Consider the following 21,991-nt stretch of genomic DNA (forward strand, 5'->3'; position numbering starts at 1 on the left):
TGAAGAAAACTACTATAGGATTCTGGATTACAAATCCTTATAATCCCTAGTGCATTAATCACAAAACTTCTTTAGTCAGATTAGTGTATTTACAGGGAAACTTAACTTGTCCCAAATATAACATTGAATAGCCTTTACTTTGGAGCAGTCTTGTGGAGCCTTTATCTAGTGATTGGATCAGTGCCAGAAAAGTTCAACCAGAAAATACTGCATTCACTTTGCTCTCAAAGAAGATGTGGTACATATACACACACAATAGAATTCCACTCAGCCACACAAAAAATGAAATTTTGCCACAACATAGATGAAACTGGAAGGCATTATGCAAAGTGAAACAAGTCAGACAGAGGAAGACAAATACTGTGTGATATCACTTATATGTGGAATCTTAAAAAATACAATAAATTAGTGAAAATAACAAAAAAGAAGTGGACTCACAGATATAGAGAACAAACTAGTGGTTACAAATGGGGAGAGGGATGAGGGGAGGGGTAACATGGAAGCAGGGGATTAAGAGGTACAAACTGTTAGGTATGAAATAAGCTACAAGGATGTACTGTCCAACACTGGAAATACAGCCAATATGTTACAATAAGTATAAATGGAGTAAAACCTTTAAAAATTGTGAATCATTTTATTATATGCCTAACTTGTACAATATTGTACGTCAATTATAATTCAATTAAAAATAAAAATAAAACAAAAAAAAACTTTTAAAAAGGGAGTTTTGAAACCTGCTGGTGAGCAGAATATTTACCATTCCTTAACTTGGAGAAAGTCCAGGAAGGAGCACAGAAAATGACCAAAAGGATTGAAACTAGAGTCTAGAGGAGAGTTTAAAAGAAGGGAGCTTACTTTGCTTGGAGAAAGACGAGGATGCTGGGAGATAAAAGTTACAAAGGCTTTGAAGGATACAAAGAGCTGCAACCTGCAGCCATCTATCCCTTCATTTATTCATTCACTCACCCAAAGCGCCATGCACTGTGCCAGGACCAGGGAGACATGGGGAAGGACAACAATCCTTGGCTTCAACATCCCTTCTCCATTGCCAGTGACCAAAACTTGAACAAAAATGAGTGAGGGTTGGACCCCACCAGGAAATAAGTCCAAAGGGAAGGGATTTGAGAAACTGAAATGTCTGCCGAGGCCAACGTAGCCCTGGAAATAAATTCATTCCCACCTGCCCTTTGTTTACGAAAGCTACTGCTGGTTAAATGGTAAAGTAATTTTCAAGGGTGATTAGGAGAATTTCCAAAAGAAAAAAAAAGATTATAATTTCAATTTTATGGTTTGGAATATACTATTAAAACCTTGTATGGTCAGTAGAAAGTAAGGCAGCTCTTTTGTGGTTTCCGCTGTAATTCTCGGCCCTCCTTGACACTGTGTGATTCAGATCTGGGTCTATTTGGGTCACAAAAGTAGCAGAAAAGGAAAGGCAACAGTGGCATCTCTCCCAGTGTGGTTAACAAAATTCCCCCGCTGACCAAGTTTCCCATGAAAAGGGAGTGTACAAATTCGCTGCAGTCCGCTGGGTTATTAAGGCTTCAGCTCCTCTTGAGCTTGGTTCTTGGAATTGCCCAACTTTTGATTCACTGAGAATTATCATCAGTTAGGACATCTAAAATTGTGATTCTATATCACAAATACCGAGGAATTCATTTGCTTACTTAATTTAAATAGTACAGGCAAATGAGTTAGCTAATTCAAATCCCAAGCTAGTGTGTTTGTTTCTTAACTTGAATTTTCTGGTTTGACTCTAAACACCCAAAAAGGGAATTTCAAACCTTTTCAGCCATACTTAAGTCCCATCTAAAAACTTATAAGAAACCAAGACAGGAGAAACAGAATTTTATGATGAAATTACAGAATTGTTCAGGAGAGTTATTTCTAGTCAGTATTTTCCATATTCAATGATCCTTGTGAAAATTTAAGTATAAATTTCATTTTAAAAAATGCTCAAAAACTGCTCAAAAATGATCATTTTTAGGTCTTCCCAATATGCGAACTACCCACACTTAAACTTATGAAGAATCGAAAAGTTGTTTTTTCCTTTGTTCTTTCTTTGTTCATTGTATATATCACTATAAAACAAATAGGCCATTTTAAAGAAATGTGTGCTTTTACTCAATCCATTGAATAACATGTAAAAAGAAAAAATCTATTTTGTACAAAACACATTGTTTTCTCCTGAAGTAATACTGAAATATATATATTTATGTATTTTATTAATATAGTATGCAGTGCAGTAATTGAGAAAATTGTTTCTGAACATATCCAATTGCATATTGTATTGCACAGAATTCAACAGAAGTGAACACTATTTAATTGAAATCTGCTTTGTCCCGCCTTTATCCTGAAATAATGTCTCATAGGTCAAGTATCTGTTCGTAGCTTACCTGTCTCACTTCCAATCAAAGGCTGATTTGCAAAATGCTTGACAAAATCCTTCAAAGATGAGAATTCATTAAAGCCAAATTTAAATGAATATCCGGTGTATTCAACATGAAAGTGTTTGACAGAGTCTTTGGCTCTGAAAGGGACAAAAAAAATGTTTAATGTTATTTAAGCAACTAATGTCTTTTTTGAAGGGAAATATAACCCTAGGCATTAGCATCAGCATTAAACCCTTCTAAAAACTGAGAGTTATGACAGGATCACTGGAACCATTGGCATTTAAAGCACAGCACACGCTTCTCAATTTTTCACTCCAATGAAAGACAGGAATACCTAGGTATTCCCTGACTCAGCAAACGAGTCCTTGATCATTAATCTCCTAAGGGGCATGAGCTTAAGAAAGGCAGGAAGAAAGACCATAGAAATGGCAGGTCACATCCTCCCCCAGTTCTCCTCTGTGCTTGGTGCTTCTCCCTCACTTGTTTGAGAGTCGGTTCGAATTCAGTTTCTGTCAATCAGTTACATCAGCCTAGCCCTTTCCTTCCTATGCCTATGCCACTGCCTACCGAATAAAATATCAAATTTCCTACATTGTCATTCTCCACCTCATTTTGGGAGTAAGGCAGAATATTAAATTTAAAAAAATGTCTATATACCTGATGTGACCCCACCCTATCTCTCTAGCCTCACTTCCGCTCTTCCTGTCTGGCACGGCAGGCCCTACCTTTAGCAAGCATCAGAAATCAGAATCACCTGGAGGGCCCAAATTTCTGGGCTGTACCCCCTGAATTTCTGATTTGGTAGATCTGGGGCAGGGCCTGAGATTTGTATTCCTAACACATTCTCTGCTGATGCTACTGGTCTGGGGACCACGTCTTGGGAACTGCTGTCGTCCAACCGGGGCTACTATTCTTTTATGAGTTTCTGCCTTTGTCCCTTGGCTTGTACAGTTCCCTTCACCTGCAATTTCTGCCATGTTTTTTCTTATCAGGTGTCAGTTCAAATGCCACTTACTCTGTCAAGGGTTGCATGGTACTTCCAGCTTGAGTTTCTTGCCTTTTCTCTTCTCAACAACCCAGGCACTTAGCTTACTTTCTTTACATCATTTACAGCACACTACTTTAGTATTCCCATATGGTCTTACTGCCCCTGCAAGGCTATACTTCCTGAGGACAGGTCTTTGAATCTTCTACAACACTTACTAAAGTGGTTGGCAGAGAGGATGCTCTGAAATATTTATTATTAGGAAAGTGAATGAACAAATGAATAAAAACAGTCATTCTCCTGAGCTGGTCTGTGGTTCTTCTCACCTTTTCTGGTGGTTATTATCTTTTAAAGCATTTCCAAGTGCTTATAACAGAAATTAATGATTTATATTTAAAATCTTTGAATAGGGAAGGTGGTTATAACTCAGTGGTAGAGCACATGCTTGGCATACACAAGGTCCTGGGTTCAATCCCCTGTACCTCCATTAAATTTTTTTTTATATAGATATAATACAGATGCTAAATATTTGTAAGGAGCTTATGGTCTAACTGCTCAGATGAGACACACATAAGTGAAAAGTTAACATTCTTTGATACAATAATTATGCAGGTTTATTTGAGATTTTAGGGGATCCATGCAATAAAGGATCAACAATCTAACCACTTAATGAAATTTTAACATTTGCTGTTGATCAGAGAAATCACAATTCCTGCTTCCACCCAAACAGAATTCCATTCTTGATTAATAATTTTCCCAAAAATGCTGTTTAGAAAATGTATAAACAGCTCAGTGGTAGAGTGCACACTTAGTATGCACAAGGTCTTGGGTTCAATCCTTAGTACTTCCATTAAAGAAAGAAAGAAAAAGAGAGAGAAAGGAAGAGGAAGGAGGGGAGAGAGAGAGAAAAAAAATTTATAAACAAAATATAGTAGAGTAACAGGAAAACTGTGTTTTATCTCTGTGATCCATTACCCCCTTATTTACCCCATTACCTTCCCACCTATTTCTGCCACTACCTTTAAAGTTGCCTGGAGACTTGCCCTGTTCCCTGGAATGGAAGCTATGTCAGACAAAATTCTAACATGGCCCCCATGATTCTCAGCCCCTGGAGCGACACATCTTCTCCCATTCATTCATTAAAATGCTAATGTGGATGCTGCTGTGAAAGAATTTTGTAGATAATTAAGGCTTTAAGTCAGTTGACCTTAAAGGAGGGAGATTATTTGGATGGGCATGACCTAATTGCAAGAGGCTTGTAAAAGCTGAGAGTTTTCTCTGGCGTGTGGCAGGAGAAGAGATTACAGAGACACACTGGAGCTGGCCTGGAGGAAAGCAAACATCCATGTTGTGAACTCCCTACAGGGGCCACATGGCAAGGAACCTCCAGGAGCTGAGAGTGTCCAGGAAAATGGGGCACTCAGTCCTACAGCAGCAAGGGAAGAAATGAAAAGAAATAAAGAAGAGAGGAGGAAATGAAGGAAGAGGACCCTGAGCCCCAGTTAAGCCACAGCCTCAGCCAATACCTTTTTGCCACCCTGGCCACACCCCAAACAGAGAATCTCGCCACATTATGCCTGGGCTTCTGACGTACAGAAACTGTGAGATAATCAATTGCTGTTGTTCCTAGCCACTACATTTTTCGGTAATTTGTTATGTATCATAGAAGACAAATACAGAACGCTCCAAGCCCAAAGAGAATATAAGACAGTATGTTAGTTAAATATGTTAATTCTTGGCTTCTGAAGTCATAGAAGCCTGCCATCAATTATTTACAGAAATATTTTTGTAGCCCATTTTCCTTACATCAAAGGGAAAGGAAATAAGAAAAAAGAAAAAAAAAAAAACTATTGTTGAGCTGGATGGAAAAGAGGATTTATAGAGAAGGGAATGTATCTGTTGCTACTGAGTTATGACAGGGAGACCTGAACCATGTAAAGCAGAAACGAAAAGAGAAAACCTTCTTGTGCCCAATCATCATAATGGACTGACACATGAAGGGAACCTGTGACTTTCTTTCAAGGGTATATGGAGACACCATGGAAACAGTAATAAACAAAACAAAAAAAGAACAATCATAAAACAAGAATGGTTTGACGTTAATGGTAATTTCATGGAGTCATCACATCCCCATTCTGATCCTGGAGCAAATGCCTGTGAACCCAAGAAGACTTGCTATATGTCAGTGGAAGCCAAGGTGACAGATGCTGACTGATAACCAATGACTCCTCCTGATTATCACATGGCTACATCACCTTCTCTGAGAGGTATGCCAGTCAGGAGGAAGGGGGTGGGAGAGAAACCCTGGAAGGGCTGGACAGTCACTGTTTTGAGCTGGGCGTACCTGGTGGGGACTTGCTTAACTTTCTTAAGAGTCAGAGGAAATGGAGCTTTGAGAAAGATTAGTCCATTTATAGAAAAAAAAAGTTGCATATTGCCTGCTTGAATTTATGATTATGAAAGTTGCACAGCCACACATCACTCTGATTTTCCAGAGGAAGCAAGGCATAATGAAAAGAGCACTGGGCCAGATTTCAGGGATGTGGTCTCCGGTGCTGCTTCTATCCTGATTTATTGAGTGGAAGACACTTTATCACTTTGGGTTTCAATTTCTTCATCAGTCAGGCAAGAGTTTGGGATTAAACAATTCACAGAATCTCCTTCAGCGATAGCATTTGTTCCCTGCCAATGGAAGGAGCAAGAGTGTTTTTTACAGTCTCACCATTCAGAGCTTGGGATCCTTGGACCTGCTGGTCTAACAGGAATCAAGAGAATTTGGTTTTCTGGCCGTTTGAGTGTGATGATGAAGTGAGCGTCTGTACAAGTAGGAGACGGGACCCTGTAGAATTCCTAGAAGAGCTCTTATGCAACCTACCTCACAGAGAGAGAGTACAGCCCGGTCCTTTCATTGCTGTCCCGCAGCAGGTAGCTCCCGTCACACCCATTGGAGAGGAGAAGGGCCTCGGCCGCGTGCCGCGTGAGGTTGCTGTGGTACCACCTGGGAGTAGAGATTGGCACTGTCACTTAGGGCCAACGGCAGGGGGCTCTTCCTGCACTGGGTTTTCTTCTCTGAAATTACCTCAGCAATGCTGTCCGCACTGCTAGCCCCAAGACCAAACTCTCAGCCAAACCTTATCAAGAGAAGGAAATCGCGGGGTGAGGCTGAAGGGGAGAGGAGAGGGCTGCCTAATAGCAGAGTGTCAGGAATTGAATTGTACCCCCCCAAATTCATACCTCGAAGTCCTAATCCCCAGTTCTTCAGAATGTGGCCTTATTTGGAGACAGGGTCTTTAGCAAGCTAGAATGAGGTCATTAGGTGGGGCCTAATTCAATAGGACTGGTGAAAAGAGGACTTTGGAGACGGACTTGCAAATGGGGAGAACACCACGTGAACATGAAGACGGCCGTCTGCAAGTCAAGGAGGGCGGGCTGGAACAGATCCCCTTCCCAGTCCTCAGAAGGAACCAGCCCTGCTGACACCTTCATTTTGGGCTTCTAGCCTCCAGAACTGTGAGACAGGTTCCTCTGTTTAAGCCACCCATTTTGTGGTACCTTGTCATGGCAGCCCTAGCAAACAGACACACGTTACTTTGTAAATAGAAAACTCTTTTTTTAAAAGTCCAAGTCAAAAGTAACCGCAAGAATAGACTTTGGCCATTTTTCTTTCTTTCTTCTGATCTCTCTCTCATATCCTCTTTCTCAAGTGTGGTACCACATTTTGCAGTGTGGAAAACCACTGAGTTATTATACCAGAGCCCACTGTCACAAGGCAAAGGAAGTAGAACAAAAGGAATTCAGACATTTTATACTGAGATGCAAGCCCCATCAAATATTGTTTCAAACTGACAAATATCTGCAGAGCTGGGGAAGTCCCAAGGAGATTCCAATTGATGTATGTGTTTGAAAAAAAAACACACACCAGAAACACATCAGAAAAGGTAACAAATATCCATGGTAGGGAAAAACCCTACATAGTCCAAAGGAAGACAGAACAAAAATAAAGCTTTCTTTCTCCCCCCTTAGTCCTCAGTCCCCCTGTTCCTTTCCCCAGAGAACACCAATGTTAACCATTTTCCTGTGCTTCCTCCTAGGAGATGTCCTGTGGGTCTGGAGGCATGCCGGCGCATCCTCCACCCAAGTCCTACGGAAATAAGAGCATTCCAGGCCCACTGCTCTGTTCTGCACCTCGCTGCTTTCTCCTAATGACAGCTCTTCCCTGTTCTTTTCAGTGCCTTGATAGAGACAGTCCAGTGTGGTGATTGGGATTGTGGCCCTTGAGTCCCTTTCCAGGTGATTCCTCTTACTAGCTGTGCAACCTTGGGCAAGTTATATAACCAGTCTGAGCCATGGTTTTCTGACCTCTAAAGTAGGATTAATAACAGTCATGTCTCATGGGCCGGCTGGGAGTCCTGCTCACATTAGACACAAGAAACAGTCAAAACAGGCTTGACAACAGCAGAGCTTAAAACACATGAGTAGTTGTCATGAAGCCATTGAGATCTATAAAGTCATAACTTGTGATGTGTCCTCTGTGGTGTGATTTTCTTGTTGCTCAAATATAACTTTCCATTACTTTCAATTTATTTCACATAACAGAAATCTAGGTCCCTGGGGATCGTTGCTGCTGCCAGGGGCCCACAATCCAGGGCAGTTGGAGAGGAAGGGGGACACCAGCGATTACATAAATATTGTCACTAATGTCAGTGAACTAAGTACACCTCTTTAATAAAGGTGTACAAGGACTTTGAGCAAGAACCCTGCTCTGCGGCTGAGAGGCCCTGCAGTGAGGGCCCTAGGGAATGATATTTTGTCCTGATAAGAAAAAGTCAACGTAAGCCCATCTGTAGAAGGAAATTTATATGTAGGTCTCTTAGCTCTCTGTTTTCTAAATCTACATTTCCTAATGTCTATCTCTTTAGCATATTTCCTCTTTGAGGTAGAGATGCCTCCATCCTGTGTCAGAAATGGATTTGCTAGCTAAAAGCGATGGCCAAGAGAAACATTTTATAAGAAATCCCACTGAGTTATTTGCCCATTCATTGGACAATTTCCCAAACATGTTCAAATCTTCTCACTACAGAATTCCTTCAGAGGACAGTTGGAACCTAAAACTAATATGGTATATGTCCATTACACCGCAAACTGGAAAAAAAAAAAAAAGAGGACAATTGGAGGAACTGAAAGTGAGGCTGTCAAAAACTTGACGTTAGGTGACAGCCAAAATTCTAATTCATTTTAATGGGTGAAATCTCTAAGTGGCCACAAGTTCTTAAATACATTTTGCCTGTAATTACTTTGGGGATGAATATTTTAGCATAAGATTCAGTTTGAGCCAATAGACTACTTACTTGTACTTATTTGAAGTGGCAAAATCCGATCGACAAAATTTGAAAATGTAAAGGCTTCAGACATTCCTTGGGATTCTTTTTTAAAAATCTTTGGGGGGTCTTTTTTTGAGGGGGAGGTAACTAGGTTTATATATTTATTTATTTACTAATGGAGGTCCTGGGGATTGAACCCAGGACTTTGTGCACACTAGGCAGTCACTCTACCACTGAACTATAACCTCCCTTCCTTGGGATGCTTTTCAATGAGATCTGAAGTCTGTTTAAAGCATTTACAGAATAATCATAGCTTGATGGTAGCGTTTTTAAAAATATATTTCATCCTTTTGTTTATTTATTGTTATACTATTTAATTTTTTTAAATTTTGGCAGCGGGGGTAATTAGGTTTGTTTAATTTTAGAGGAGGTACTGGGGATTGAACCCAGGACTCTGAGCATGCTAAGCATACACTCTACCACTTAAGCTATACCCTCCTCAGCTCAATGCCAGTTTTTATTAAGAACTTTTACTAAGAATTTTTTTATGGTAATCTTTTAAACAGTGACTATTTATCATAAACACATAAGAAATCTTTGAACATAAAGTAAGAAGGATTGCACTGTGCTCTAATTTGGAACATCTCAGGGAGTGTTAACTCCTGGGCGGCTGTTTGGTTGAGTCGGTATTGCCATCCTGGGTTTCATGGAGATCTGGGTGTGGGCAAACCTAAGTCGGAGCCTGCCTGGCAGCCAGCCACGCTCCATGATGTCTGTGGGGCAACGAGGATCCTCACCCCCCCAAACAGCTCCTCCGCAAATGCCTAAACTTCCTCTTTGAATTGAATTAAGCATTCCTTTCCTAAGAACTGTAGGTGAGCACATCTTCCAGGGAAGTGACGACAGAACCAATAACGTTATGTATCCTTTGTAGGAGTCTGTCCGCCTTTGGTAAGGATGGTTCCCGATTGTGTCCATAAGGGGAGAAAGGTTGAAAATATAGTAGAGTTCAGTTGGTAATTGTCCCATTATCAACCTGCTTTACTTTCTACCATCCAACTTTATAAATCTTTATCAATTAAGCTAAAATCTGAGCAAGGCACTGTATTAGGCAGGTCAAATGGAACAAAAGCCCACGCTGGGCTTCAAGAAACCATTACTCTAGTCAGGAGGATAAGGTAAATACTTTGCAAACTACATCCAAGAGAGAGTAAAGTATCCAGTGAGGGTTCCAGGAAGAAAGATCAAGACCATTTTTTTGACTTAAAAGACATGTAAGTTACTTTTTAAAATGTGCACAATTTTTGTGATTGTAAAGTATATGTAGTAAAAATTAAAATATATACACATGCAAAAGAAAGTGAAAATCTTTCACAGAAGAGGAAATATGCATTTCAAATAAACAGTCTCACTACTATTCAGAGAAATGCAAATTAAAGCAACAGTGTAATATATATATTATATATTTTTAATCCACCAGATTGGCTAAAATTGAAGGGTTAGTATTAAGTACTGGAAAATTTGGGGGCCATAGATATTGTCAACTGTTGGCAGGTGTTTAAGTTGGAGGGGAATTTCAACACATCTGATGTAACTGGACATGCACACGTGACCAGTGACTCCACTTCTGGTGTCTGACTAGTAAAACACTTACCCATACACAGAAGGAAGTATGAATGAAGATGTTTACTACAAACTGTGAGAATAAAAATTTGGAGCCATCCTGAATATCCACCAACAGTGAGATGATAAAGTCAGGTGCTACTAAAATGAGATTATATAAAAAGTTAACCAAACACGTCCTAGGATGAGGAGATTATGTAAAAAGTTAACCAAAAGCATTTGAAAAGGTGAGAGCATTTTTGGTTGCCAAATGCTGAGGGCAAGGGGTTGGATGCTACCAGCACTTTGTGAGGGAGTGCCAGGAATGCTTAACATCCATAGAGACTGATGCAATCCTGAACAACCGACAGCTGTCCCACTCAGAATGCCAGCTGCACCCCCACGGAGATACACCCATTACACACATGTCAAACTTGATAGACCCCAAAATGTATTGTTAAGTTAGAAGAACTTGTGGCAGGTACAGTATGATGCCACTTAGCTTTAAAAAGTCTATCTCATTCCCCCAAACAATACAACATATACACATATAAAAATATATAAAAGCATGAAATAGAAGTCTGAAAAAAATGCACACCAAACTGATAAATCTGGTCCTTAATGGAAGGAACTAGGATTGAGGGTGTTGATAAAGGGGATTTAGCGTGATCAAATTTCCCTAATCTGCCTTACTCAAATGTAAAAAAAAAAAACAAAATACATTCATATATTAACTGTGTAACTAAAATTTGAAAAAAGAAAACAATATTTCTACCTGAATTCAACCTCCAGCACCCTGTTAATAATTTGCTTTATTTAATTATTTTATTTAGGGGGTAGAATATAGCTCAATGGTAGAGCCCACATGCTTAGCATGCATGAGGTTTTAGATTCAAGCCCCAGTACCTCTGTTAAAAATACATAAATAAACTTAATTCCCCCCCAAAAAAATAAATAAAATATAAAATCAAACAAAGGAAGCTGTTAAAATTGTTTAAAAAGGAAAACTTTTTAAGAAAATGTGTTCCACTATAAAAAATCATTTTATTTAATTTACTTATTCAATTGCTGTTTATTGAACACTGGACGTGACCTAGCACTTGGGTGGGGAGAGAGAGAGACTTTTTCTCTATTTGAAGTCTAGTGGGATTTGGAGTGACATTTTTTTCAAGGAGCTATTCTGTGCAAAGGGAGTAACAGGAGCGAAGGCCAAGAAACGAGAGTGTGCCGGGTGTAAATCGCACCAGAGCACGGCACAGCGGTGTGAGTAACTCAGGGCAGTGCCCAAGGGCAGCAGTCAGCGTGGTGAGATGAAGCCAGGAGGAGACTGGCACTGGCTTATACTTGGCACTGGACACTGACGGCTCCTTGGCTGATGTCTTGGATTTTGATGGCTTAATATGCATGGACAACAGCTTATTACATAGAGTCTTAATTGCTTGGGCCTGAAGTTCTTGTGATTGGCAATCTGTTTAAAAATTTTTTTTTTAATTTTGTTATTCTGCTTGTTAGATGGAAAAGTCAAAATTTAAGGGGTTTGAAGCTTGTAAAATTTGGAAGTCTCTTTAAGAAAATTAATATAAACTTACCAAAAAAAGAAAAAGAATGATTACTTAGAGTGAGAAATCACAATAGATTATAAATTTTAAAAGCTAACATCAACAAAATGAAAAGGCAGCCCACTGAATGGGAGAAAATATTTGCAAATCATGTATCTGATAAGGGGTTAATATTCAAAATAAACGAAGAACTTATACAACTCAATAGCAAAAAAACAAACAGTTCAATTAAAATATGAGCATAAGATCTGAATAGACATCTTTTAAAGACGATAAACAGATGGCCAACTGATACAGGAAAAGATGCTCAACATCACTAATTATCAGGGAAATGCAAATCAAAACCACAATGAGAATGGCTATTATCAAACAGACAAGAAATAACGGATGTTGGTGAGGACACGGAAAAAATGTTGGTGGGAATGTAAATTCGTGCAATCACTATATAAAACAGGATGGAGGTTTTTCAAAAAATTAGAAATAGAACTACCATATGACCCAGCAATTCTACTCCTGAGTACTTATTCAAGTAAAACTAAAATACTAATTAGAAAAGATATATGCACCCCATGTTCATTGCAACATTATTTACAGTAGCCAAGAAGTGTAAACAACCTAAATGTCCATTGATGTATGAATGGATAAGGAAATTATTTCATGGCTGAATAATTATATTCTGCTATATATATAGTGGAATATGACACAGCTATAAAAAAGAATGGAATCTTGCCATTTTCAACAACATTGTTGTGCCCTGAGGGCATTATGCCAAATGAAGTAAGTCAGATAAAAAAGATAAATACCATATGATCTCGCTTATATGAGGAATCTAAACAATCAAACAAATAAATAAACAAAACTAAACTAAACCAGACTCATAGATATAGAAAATAAATGGATGGCTGCCAGAGAGCAGGGGATTGTATGTGAAATAGGTGAAGGAGATTAAGAGGTATGAACCTTCAGTTATAAAATAAATAAGCTACAGGGGTGTAATATACAGCATAAGGAGTATGGTCCATAATATTGCAATGACTGTATGAGGACAGATGGTTATGAGACTTACCATGGTGGTCATTTCATAATGAATGCAAATGTCAAGTCACCATGTAGTACACCTGAAACTAACATAATATTGTATGTCAACTCTATTTCAGTTAAAAAGGAATAAAAATTCACTAAGATTTAACTATGAAAAATAATAAATACATAAAAATAAAACAACCCAAAAACCAAAAATACCAAGCTCATGGATACAGAGAACAGATTGGTGGTTGCCTGAGTTAGGGGGCAGGGAATGAAATGGAGAAAGAGTGTCAAAAGGTACAGATTTCCAGCTATAAAATGACTAAGTCCTGGGGATATAATGTACAGCACAGTGACTACAGTTAATAATACTGTATTGCTTATTTGAAAGTAGCTAGGAGAGTGGATCAAAAGTTCTCATCATAATAAAAGAGAAGTTTTGTTAACTATGTATGGTGATGGACGTTAACTGGAATTATTGTAGCGATCATTTCACAATGTATACAAATATCAAATCATTATGTTGTACACCTGAAACTAATATAATGCTAGATGTCTATTATATCTCAAATTTAAAAAATAAAAAAAAAAGCTGACAAATATCACAAACATTACAAAACCAAGGAATAAATCTTCTGTTCATTAATTAACTGCTTAATACACCCCTATCATTTTTCCTGTACATTTTTGGCTGTATTATCTTTGGTTATTTCTTTATCTAAAAACAATTTTATTACATAATTTTCTATATAGAATAAGAATTCAGTATTTCACCTAGAATTACTTTGAGACAAAAGTTATTTTGAACTCTACAATGTGATACTGATAATAAAGTCTTTCAGATTGTTGGAAAATTTGAGAACCTGTCAAACTGCTTTCATAAATGAACTGTAAGATTTCAGGGCATTTGAAATTTTCATGTTCAGGGACTAATCTTAAATGCTCTTCGAGTTGACCACATTTATTTTAACCACATCACTAGGGTCTGTGCAAGGCAGAGGCCCCAAAGCTGAAGTTTCATTGGCTTCACAGCAAACTCATCTCTGGTGATTATTAAAGTCATATGTGCTTTTTATTTTTTTTTTAAGTTAAACAATTAAAAACATTTAACTTAGCAAATAAAAGCCACATATAATCCCTCATTGCAGAGAAAATCACAACCATCAGCTTGGTTTATATTTCTAATCTTTGTACAGTATGTGAATAAAGTCTGAACCCTGAGAAGACTCTTAGCTAATCTTTGTTTACATTTTGCTAATGATGGGGAACTCACTACTTGTACAGGCAAGCCCATTCCATCCTTCCATGATTGATGGCTAGAAAACTCTTGTCTACATCAAGTTACTGTTTCCTGCTGTACAGCTTTCAACAGATGGTCTCAGAGCTACCTCTTGAAGTTATAGAGATAATTGTTACACAAATAGTTAAAGCATTTAGAATGTACTCTCTTTTGTTTCCATCATCTTCAACTTCTTTTATAACAGACTTTCAGTCCCTTGATCATCCAAAGACCTTATCTCGTCTGAATACCTTCTAAATTTTCAACATCTATCTTAAAGGTAAGATCTGACATGCAAATCAAAGCCGCATAGGATCGCCCTATTCCAGCTGACAGTTACACTGCAAGCAACCCAAGATTGCATTCGTTCCTTGACAGTTGCATCACACTGCTGATTCACATTGAACCTGCTGTAGATTAAAGCCTCCAAGTAAATCATCTTCCCCTGCTGTTCTGCCATGTCTCTCCCAGCTGCATTAGAAAGGTGATGTTTTTAGAATTAAGTGCAGTAAGAAATCTTTTTGCCACTAGGAAATGCCAAGTGAAAAGGAATGCTGGTAGGCAGCTAACGTGGATCACAAACACCCATGCAGTATTAGTGAAAATTTTGCGAGAGAGCATGCCTTTGTCTCCACTCATGTCCTCAGCGATGAGTCCTTCTGTGCCAACGACTTCTAACATATTAGCGATGTGACCCCACGTAAGGAACAACCTCGTCTTCTCATCTGTCAAGGTGACTGATAGAAAAACTCTCTTATTTTCATGTGTTGGACCACTGACTTCTTTAATAAACTTCTTACATGATTCTCTAACTTTTGCAGAAGAGAACAAGGTGTAAGCTTTGCTAATTATGCAAATGTCATGACTATGCCGGATATGGTGCTACCTGCTGGGAATACGACTCTCTGCTGTTTGGGATAAGTTCCATTCTCCCGAGACTTAAAAAAAAAAATTATTTTTGCCTCATTTTCCTGAAGAAGTAAGAAAGAGCAGGAAACTACTCTTTATAGCAACACATTCGATGCAGTGTTGTATTTTCCTCTTCCCTCAAGGTCCACATGTTGATGTAAGTGTGTCTCAAGGCTGATAGAGCCAGGAGAGACTCATCAGCTTCCAAAGAATATCTGTACTAGATTTATGAAATTATCAAAACCCACAGCTGGCCTTGAAGGAAATAGTGGTGTTATTCCTTCCAAGATACAGTAACAAATTAGGAAACACCCACCCACTAAAGAATGTTCATAGCTGCCTCTCAGTAAGATACAGGAAATAAGCTCAACCACAGAGAAAGCAGACAAGATGGTCCTCAAGTCCACCTCCTCTCCTCTCATCCCAGTGCCCCTTTGTTCTAGAGCCTCCTGGAAAATTGCCCCAGCATCATATTGGAGACTTCATAGTTTCTAATCCCATTGGGTTTTATTGTCTTAACTTAATATGAGGATTTAAGCTTGTATCTCATTCTCCTCTGTCTTTTAAAAGAGAGGCTTTCACACGTTTGAATTGGCCCGCAGTATGAAATACATTTTTGTATTTCTCTCTCTTTCTTTCTACATATATATATATATATATACACATACATTGCAAACATACACAAAGAAACAAAGTGTTATAGGAAACAACACTATTCTTCTAAATTCTATTCAATATTTACTTTTCTATTTCTTTTTAACAAATATTGTGACCTAAATACTAAATTGACTTCAAGAACACTCTTGGGTTGTACTTGGTGTAAAATGCGAAGCCTTGCCACTCAGTGCCCTGGGATCGTGTAATAAATTCACATTCACCGACCTCCTGGACCTGCTGAATTATAATCTGTTTTTATCAAGAGCCCCACATGATTACTGTGCAATTTAGGGTTAGAGAAGCATAGAAGTGAAGGACTCTTGGTCCTAAAAACTTTAATTTATTTCAATAAACTTGACAGTTTGAGTGGACTGTGTATGGCCTCTAAAAAGGAGGACAATGAGCCAAGAAAATACTACATGGCATTACAGGGCCAGTGGGAGGAAAAGAGAAGGATTTGCAGGCTAACTTCACCAAAAAATCCTCAAATAGCTTCCATCTTAGTGATATGGACAGTAAATGGTGTAGAACGGGAGCTCATGAGGGAATGAAATGATCAGGGAAATCTTCAAGGAGGAGGAAGATTATGCATTGAGACTTGAAGAATAAATACAGGGTTCATTAGGTGTGAAAGAAAAGAGCATCCCAACAGGAGCAGTAGCATAAGCAAAGGCACTGGGGTCGACATGTGCATGGCGTATAAAGAAAACAGAATACCTAGCTGGAACAGAGAGTCTATGTTGAGGAGTAGTACAAAATAACACTGGAAGAACAAGTGGGCACAGAAATCAGACTTGCGTGTTAAAACATGAGCCATACATCCGTTTAGATTATATACTTCTTGGGGAGAAAATTTCTTAGTAACCTATGTCTACAGATTTTTCATATGTTTAATGACATGTTTTTCCCTTTCTTGGCAAAGAGAAGTGACATAGAACCTAGATATGTCTCATCAGACTTATAAAGAGGACGTATATTTCAACCAAAAACAACGGAAATTGCTGATTATGTAAAAACAGCTAAAAAGCTCTAGAGTTGAACAGCCAACAAAAGCACTCTTCTTTAGAGAATTTTCTCCCTTTTTTACCATTTTCAAAATTATTCTCGCTTTTGAATGACACTGACACACTTTCTGAACTCCCTAGACCAAAGATAGCAAGTGCACGACATATGATGCACTCCCCTTTTCTTAAGGCCACGGATGACATAGCTTGTTGACTTGTCTTCTTGCTTGCTAACCTATGCTTGGCCTCAGAGTCCTTCTGAACACAATGATGATAGAACAAACAATGAATCTATTAGGCAATCTCAATCTAAGCAGTCTTAACTTGGCTTAATCTTGAGTCACTCCATGGGATTGCTTGGCTGCTGATTTCCTTTGTGTTCATTTCTTCATAGGGTTGGTGCTAGATACTTTGACTTCGTGAAAACTAAGACGCATAGCTCTCTAAGCCATCAGAAATCATTGGTTAAGGAAAAGGAAATGTCTTATTTAGCTCAAAAGATCAGTGCTGCAATTTATATTACAGTCAGGCTGTGATGCATCTTCTGTGACAATGCGATGGTGTCTGGATAAGCATGGTAAGTCCCTATTTGCAGATGTAGGCTTATCTTTCCATTGGTCATAGTGAATGGACCTTGTCTAAGTAGAGAGAATCAAGCAGAGACTTTGCAAAGAATTTTCAAAGTTCTAATGAGACTTCAGACAGGCATAGTGCGATACATAGGGGAGGCTGAAGAAAGACTCACCACAGTCTTTCCAAAAAGGAGCTTTCTGTGATGGAACCGGCTTGTCTGAGACTTTCCACATTGCCATTCTAAATGCCCACATTTACAAATGCTAACAGCAGAGCTAAATGGTCAGGCCAGCTGGCCTAGGCTTTAGGAAGCATACCTGAGTGATGACAGAGGCAGAGTATGTGAGTATCTGGACAAACAGTGAACCAAAGGTGGGGCCCCAAGATTTTTTATTTGTAGGAGTCAAGGCTCAGCTAAAGGGAAACAGGACTGAAAGGGATATGATAATTCTGTGGAAGCTGGAAACCAGGATAAACCTGTTCTTGGAGGAGCCTGAGGAATGAGGCAAGGAGTTCTGAGAAAGAGAAACAGAGAGAGAGACAGAGACTCAGAGATCCAGAGACACAGAGGGGCACCAAGAGCCAGAGACACATGTCAAGGGCTGTAGAAAGATATATATAAATATAAGACCTGGAGACAGAGAAAGGCACAGAGACTCATGTAGAAAGCCAGAAGCACATAGGGACAAGGACCTAAGGAACATGAATACAGACCCAAACAGTGGGGTCCAGGAGACGTAGACAGAGAAACCGAAGAGAGTGAAGGCTGCAGACACATGGAGAGAGACCCACAGAGCCTGACTCAGGGGTGGATCTACACACCCAGGGAAGTCAGAGACATGACAGACCAGAGAGCAGAGCCGCTATGGGAAGGTGGCGTGGCAAACTGCATCTCTTTCCAGCAGAGGTCCTTTTGGGTCCCTGGGTCAGCCTGCACAGTGCACAAATGGCTGCAAGACCCAAGAAGCATCATCGCTCCCCCAGTGGTTGTGGCTCAGGGAACTTAAGCCATTTGGAATTTGGACCAATAGTCAAACTTTAAGGGAAATGGGCTGGCCTGGGAAAGACCAGATCTGGAATCTGCTTTGAGACAGAACAAGAAGCAGATGATAAAAAAAACATGCTATCAGAAAGTATGAGCAAAATTATGTATATGATATGACTGCAATTCAATGTGTATGCATGTGTGTGTGTGTGTGTGTGTACAGAAAAATATTTTTAAAGGACTGGAGAGAAGTTGAATAATATGTTGTTTTGGGTGGTGGTACAGGGCTGACATTTTTGGTGATTTTCTTTATTTCTCAAATTTTCTATAATTAATGTGTATTACTATTATTTTAAACTGCTTATTGTGAATAAGTTCAGATATACAAAAAAGTAGAAAAAATAGTATAAATAACACCCACATTTAAATAATACCCATATTTTAGGTAGAATTATTTTTAACTTTTTGCCATATTTCCTTCATATATTTTTGGATGAACATCTTAAATGTAAACTAGAGATATCATAGCACTTTAATCTTAAGTAATTCAGCATGTTTCTCTAAAAAGTAACATCCTTACATATCTATACTTGTGTCAAACAAATTAAATTATTGCCCTTATGCTTTTTAAAGTTGAAATGTTTTTAAGCAAAAGTCTAACAACAGATGATGGGAGTAGGCACTATTGGCAGGGAATCAGGGAAGCAGGACCACAGAGAAGCTGGAGGTGAACAGTGACAGTTAAGACTCAGCTATGTGGACCATGGTTGGGTTCAGACAGGTCCACATCAGGAGGGAACCCAGTGTGTGGGCTCAGACTAGGAATTTATCCTCTAGGGGAGTTGATAGGGGCAAGAAATTAACCCAGGTTAAAAAAAAAAAAAAAAAAAAAAAGAGGCAAAAGGTATGGTAATGATCCTAGAAACTGGAAGACGAAAGCCAAGTGGAAGTTTTCTTGTAGAATGAAGCTGAAGATGGAGACTCTGAGTGGTAAAGACCAGAACGAAGCTGACTGAACGCCGAGCCCCAAGAATGGGGGGGTCTGAGTCTATGTGGGCTCTTTCTATCTTCTGAAAACTCGTATGTTTTGCCACTTTTGCTGCTTTATTCATGCTAGTTTCTCTTTAGGAAATGTCTTCTTCTCTACCTTCAACAGACAAAAATCCTGTGGGTTCCAAGGCCATCTTCACCATGTCCAACAACCATGTCCAACAATCTTCCTCCTTCCTGCCACCTGCTATGTTTTATTAGACACTGCAATGACCCCCAGCCCCACCACCCTGCATTCTAACTCTCCCCACACATGCATTCTCTGTTCCATGCACTGTAAACTCCCCGAAGGGAGATACTTCCTTTTAGTGTCAGTATCTCCTACACTGCCTTGCATAATGTCATCCTTCAACGGATGGCTCTGTGAATGAATGGAAGGAAGAATGAATGAAACAAGGTGACCCCACTCAATGTGCAGAACCTGTGTGGACAGATTTCCATATGTAAGGAGAAGGAAGTCACCGTCACCCACAGAGGAACAGAAACACAACAACAGAAGAGGACATTTGCTTGCGTCAGCAGAGATTGAACTGTATACAGTTCCATACTCTTGCCCAACCACAGAGAATCACCTACCATTTTTAGAGTCCAAGGTTACAGAACTGTGCACAGAAGAGGAACAAGCTTTATTGCTCTACTTGGTATCAGCTCTGTAAACAGGTTCCTTTAGAGCTTGGACTTCACTACACTCTTCTTAGCCTATTCAATGGGCCTAGCCCTGGAAAACGGAATCAACACAAAATTCAGTCAAGTTCTGATTAATTAGAATGCTGATCTGGCTTTGTGTGCCTATGAAAAATGTGAAAGAATAATGTCTTTTAGTTAAAAAAAAAATGTGTTGGTGGTAGTAATCACAGAACTTTCTTTTTTGCCCTTTCAGTTCTCACCAGCACTAATAAATAGTGCTGATACAATAAGAAGAGAGACATTTGACAGAAACTAGGAAGTTGTGTTAGTGGATAAGCATGTGGGCTCTGGGACAAAACTCCTGGATTTGAAGGTTTACAGGCATGTGAGCAGGTGATAAAAGCTCTGTTCTTCATTTTTCTCATTTGTAAATGCAAATGACATTAGTGGTAGTAACTATCTCCCAGTGATGTGTGGATTTAATAAGTTATATAGGCAAAGGGCTTAAAATAGCACCTGGCACATGGTAAGCATCCAACAATTTCCTATTGCTGTTCTTAGGACGTATGCCTTCTTCCGTCAGGGTCAGCTTTGGAGTAACCGCCCAGGCACTCCCAGTGGCACCACCAATGCCATCTGTGACCTGACCTGTTCACTTAACTTATTTGAAGTCACTTTCTGCATCTATAAAATGAGTATGATCATACTGTATTGAAGATGTTATCGTGAAGGCCAAATGGATGTGACTGGCTTAGTGCTGGCACAGAGCAGGGGGTTAGTAAATAATGACTCTCACAGCAGGAGAGCCGACTGTGGTACAATGAGCATGAACTTGGGACCTGGAATCTCTGGGACTCCAGGCAGCCTGATTTCTCTGCTGCTGAGTCTCTTCGGATGTAAAGCGGAAATGCCAATACCCTTTGAAGACCAGAGCTAGTGTATGCAAAATGTCTGCCTCTTAATAAGAACTCACTTTGGTTATTATTACCTATTCCCTGGGTCAGCAAACCACGTCTTGAGGGTCAGTTCCTGCCAGGGTGCACGTTTTTGTATGAAATGAGCCAAGAATAATTTTATGTTTTTGAATGGTGGGGAGAAAAAAGGAGAAGAATGTTTTATGACTCATGAAAATTAAATGAAATTCAAATGTCAGTGTCCTTAAATATGGCACAGTCATTTGTTTTTGTGTTATCTGTGGCTGGCTTTGCATGACAATGGCAGATGTGAGTAGCTGAAGGAGAAATCACTAAGGCCTGCAAAGCCTAAAATATTTATTACCTGGCTCTTGACAAAAAGAGTTTGCTGATCCGAGAAATGCAAATCAAAACTACAGTGAGGTATTACCTCACACCCATTCAGAATGGCCATAATTCAAAAGACCACAAACAGTGAATGATGGAGAGGGTGTGAAGAAAAGAGAACTCTCCTACACTGTTGGTGGGAATGTAGTTTGGTGCAGTCACTATGGAGAACACTATGGAAGTTCCTTAAAAAACTAAATATAGACTTACCATATGTCTAGCAATCCCACTCCTGGGCATATATCCAGAGGGAACCTTAATTCAAAAAGATACATGCACCCCAATGTTCATAGCAGCACTATCTACAATAGGCAAGACATGGAAACAACCTAAATGTCCATGGACAGATGACTGAATAAAGAAGCTGTGGTATATTTATACAATGGAATACTATTCAGCCTTAAAAAAGAATAAACTAATGCCATTTGCAGCAACATGGATCAGCCTGGAGAATGTCATTCTAAGTGAAATGAGCCAGAAAGAGAAAGAAAAATACCATATGATGTCACTTATATGTGTAAGCTTAAAAAAAAAGAAAAAGAAAAAAGACAAAGAAACTTATTTACAAAACAGAAATAGACAGACTTAGAAAATAAATTTATGGTTACCAGAGGGGGAAAGGGGGTAGGAAGGGGTAAATTGGGAGTTCCAGATTTGCAGATACTAACTACTATATGTAAAATAGATAAACAACAAGCTTATACTGTATAGCACAGGGAA

General features: G+C 39.1%; 1 protein-coding gene across 1 annotated transcript in view; it reads right to left on the reverse strand.

The window, feature by feature from the left end:
* The window catches only part of DAPP1 (dual adaptor of phosphotyrosine and 3-phosphoinositides 1), a 50,357-nt gene that overhangs the window by 23,874 nt on the left and 4,492 nt on the right, over positions 1 to 21,991 (reverse strand). Inside the window, exons 2-3 of the mRNA XM_010980622.3 lie at positions 6,254 to 6,376; positions 2,397 to 2,530 (exon numbers count right to left, since the gene is read on the reverse strand). Coding sequence (XP_010978924.1) covers positions 2,397 to 2,530; positions 6,254 to 6,376 — 257 coding nt within the window. The remainder of the gene's footprint in view (positions 1 to 2,396; positions 2,531 to 6,253; positions 6,377 to 21,991) is intronic.

The sequence above is a fragment of the Camelus dromedarius genome, chromosome 1, assembly GCF_036321535.1.
Source record: "Camelus dromedarius isolate mCamDro1 chromosome 1, mCamDro1.pat, whole genome shotgun sequence".
NCBI lineage: Eukaryota > Metazoa > Chordata > Mammalia > Artiodactyla > Camelidae > Camelus > Camelus dromedarius.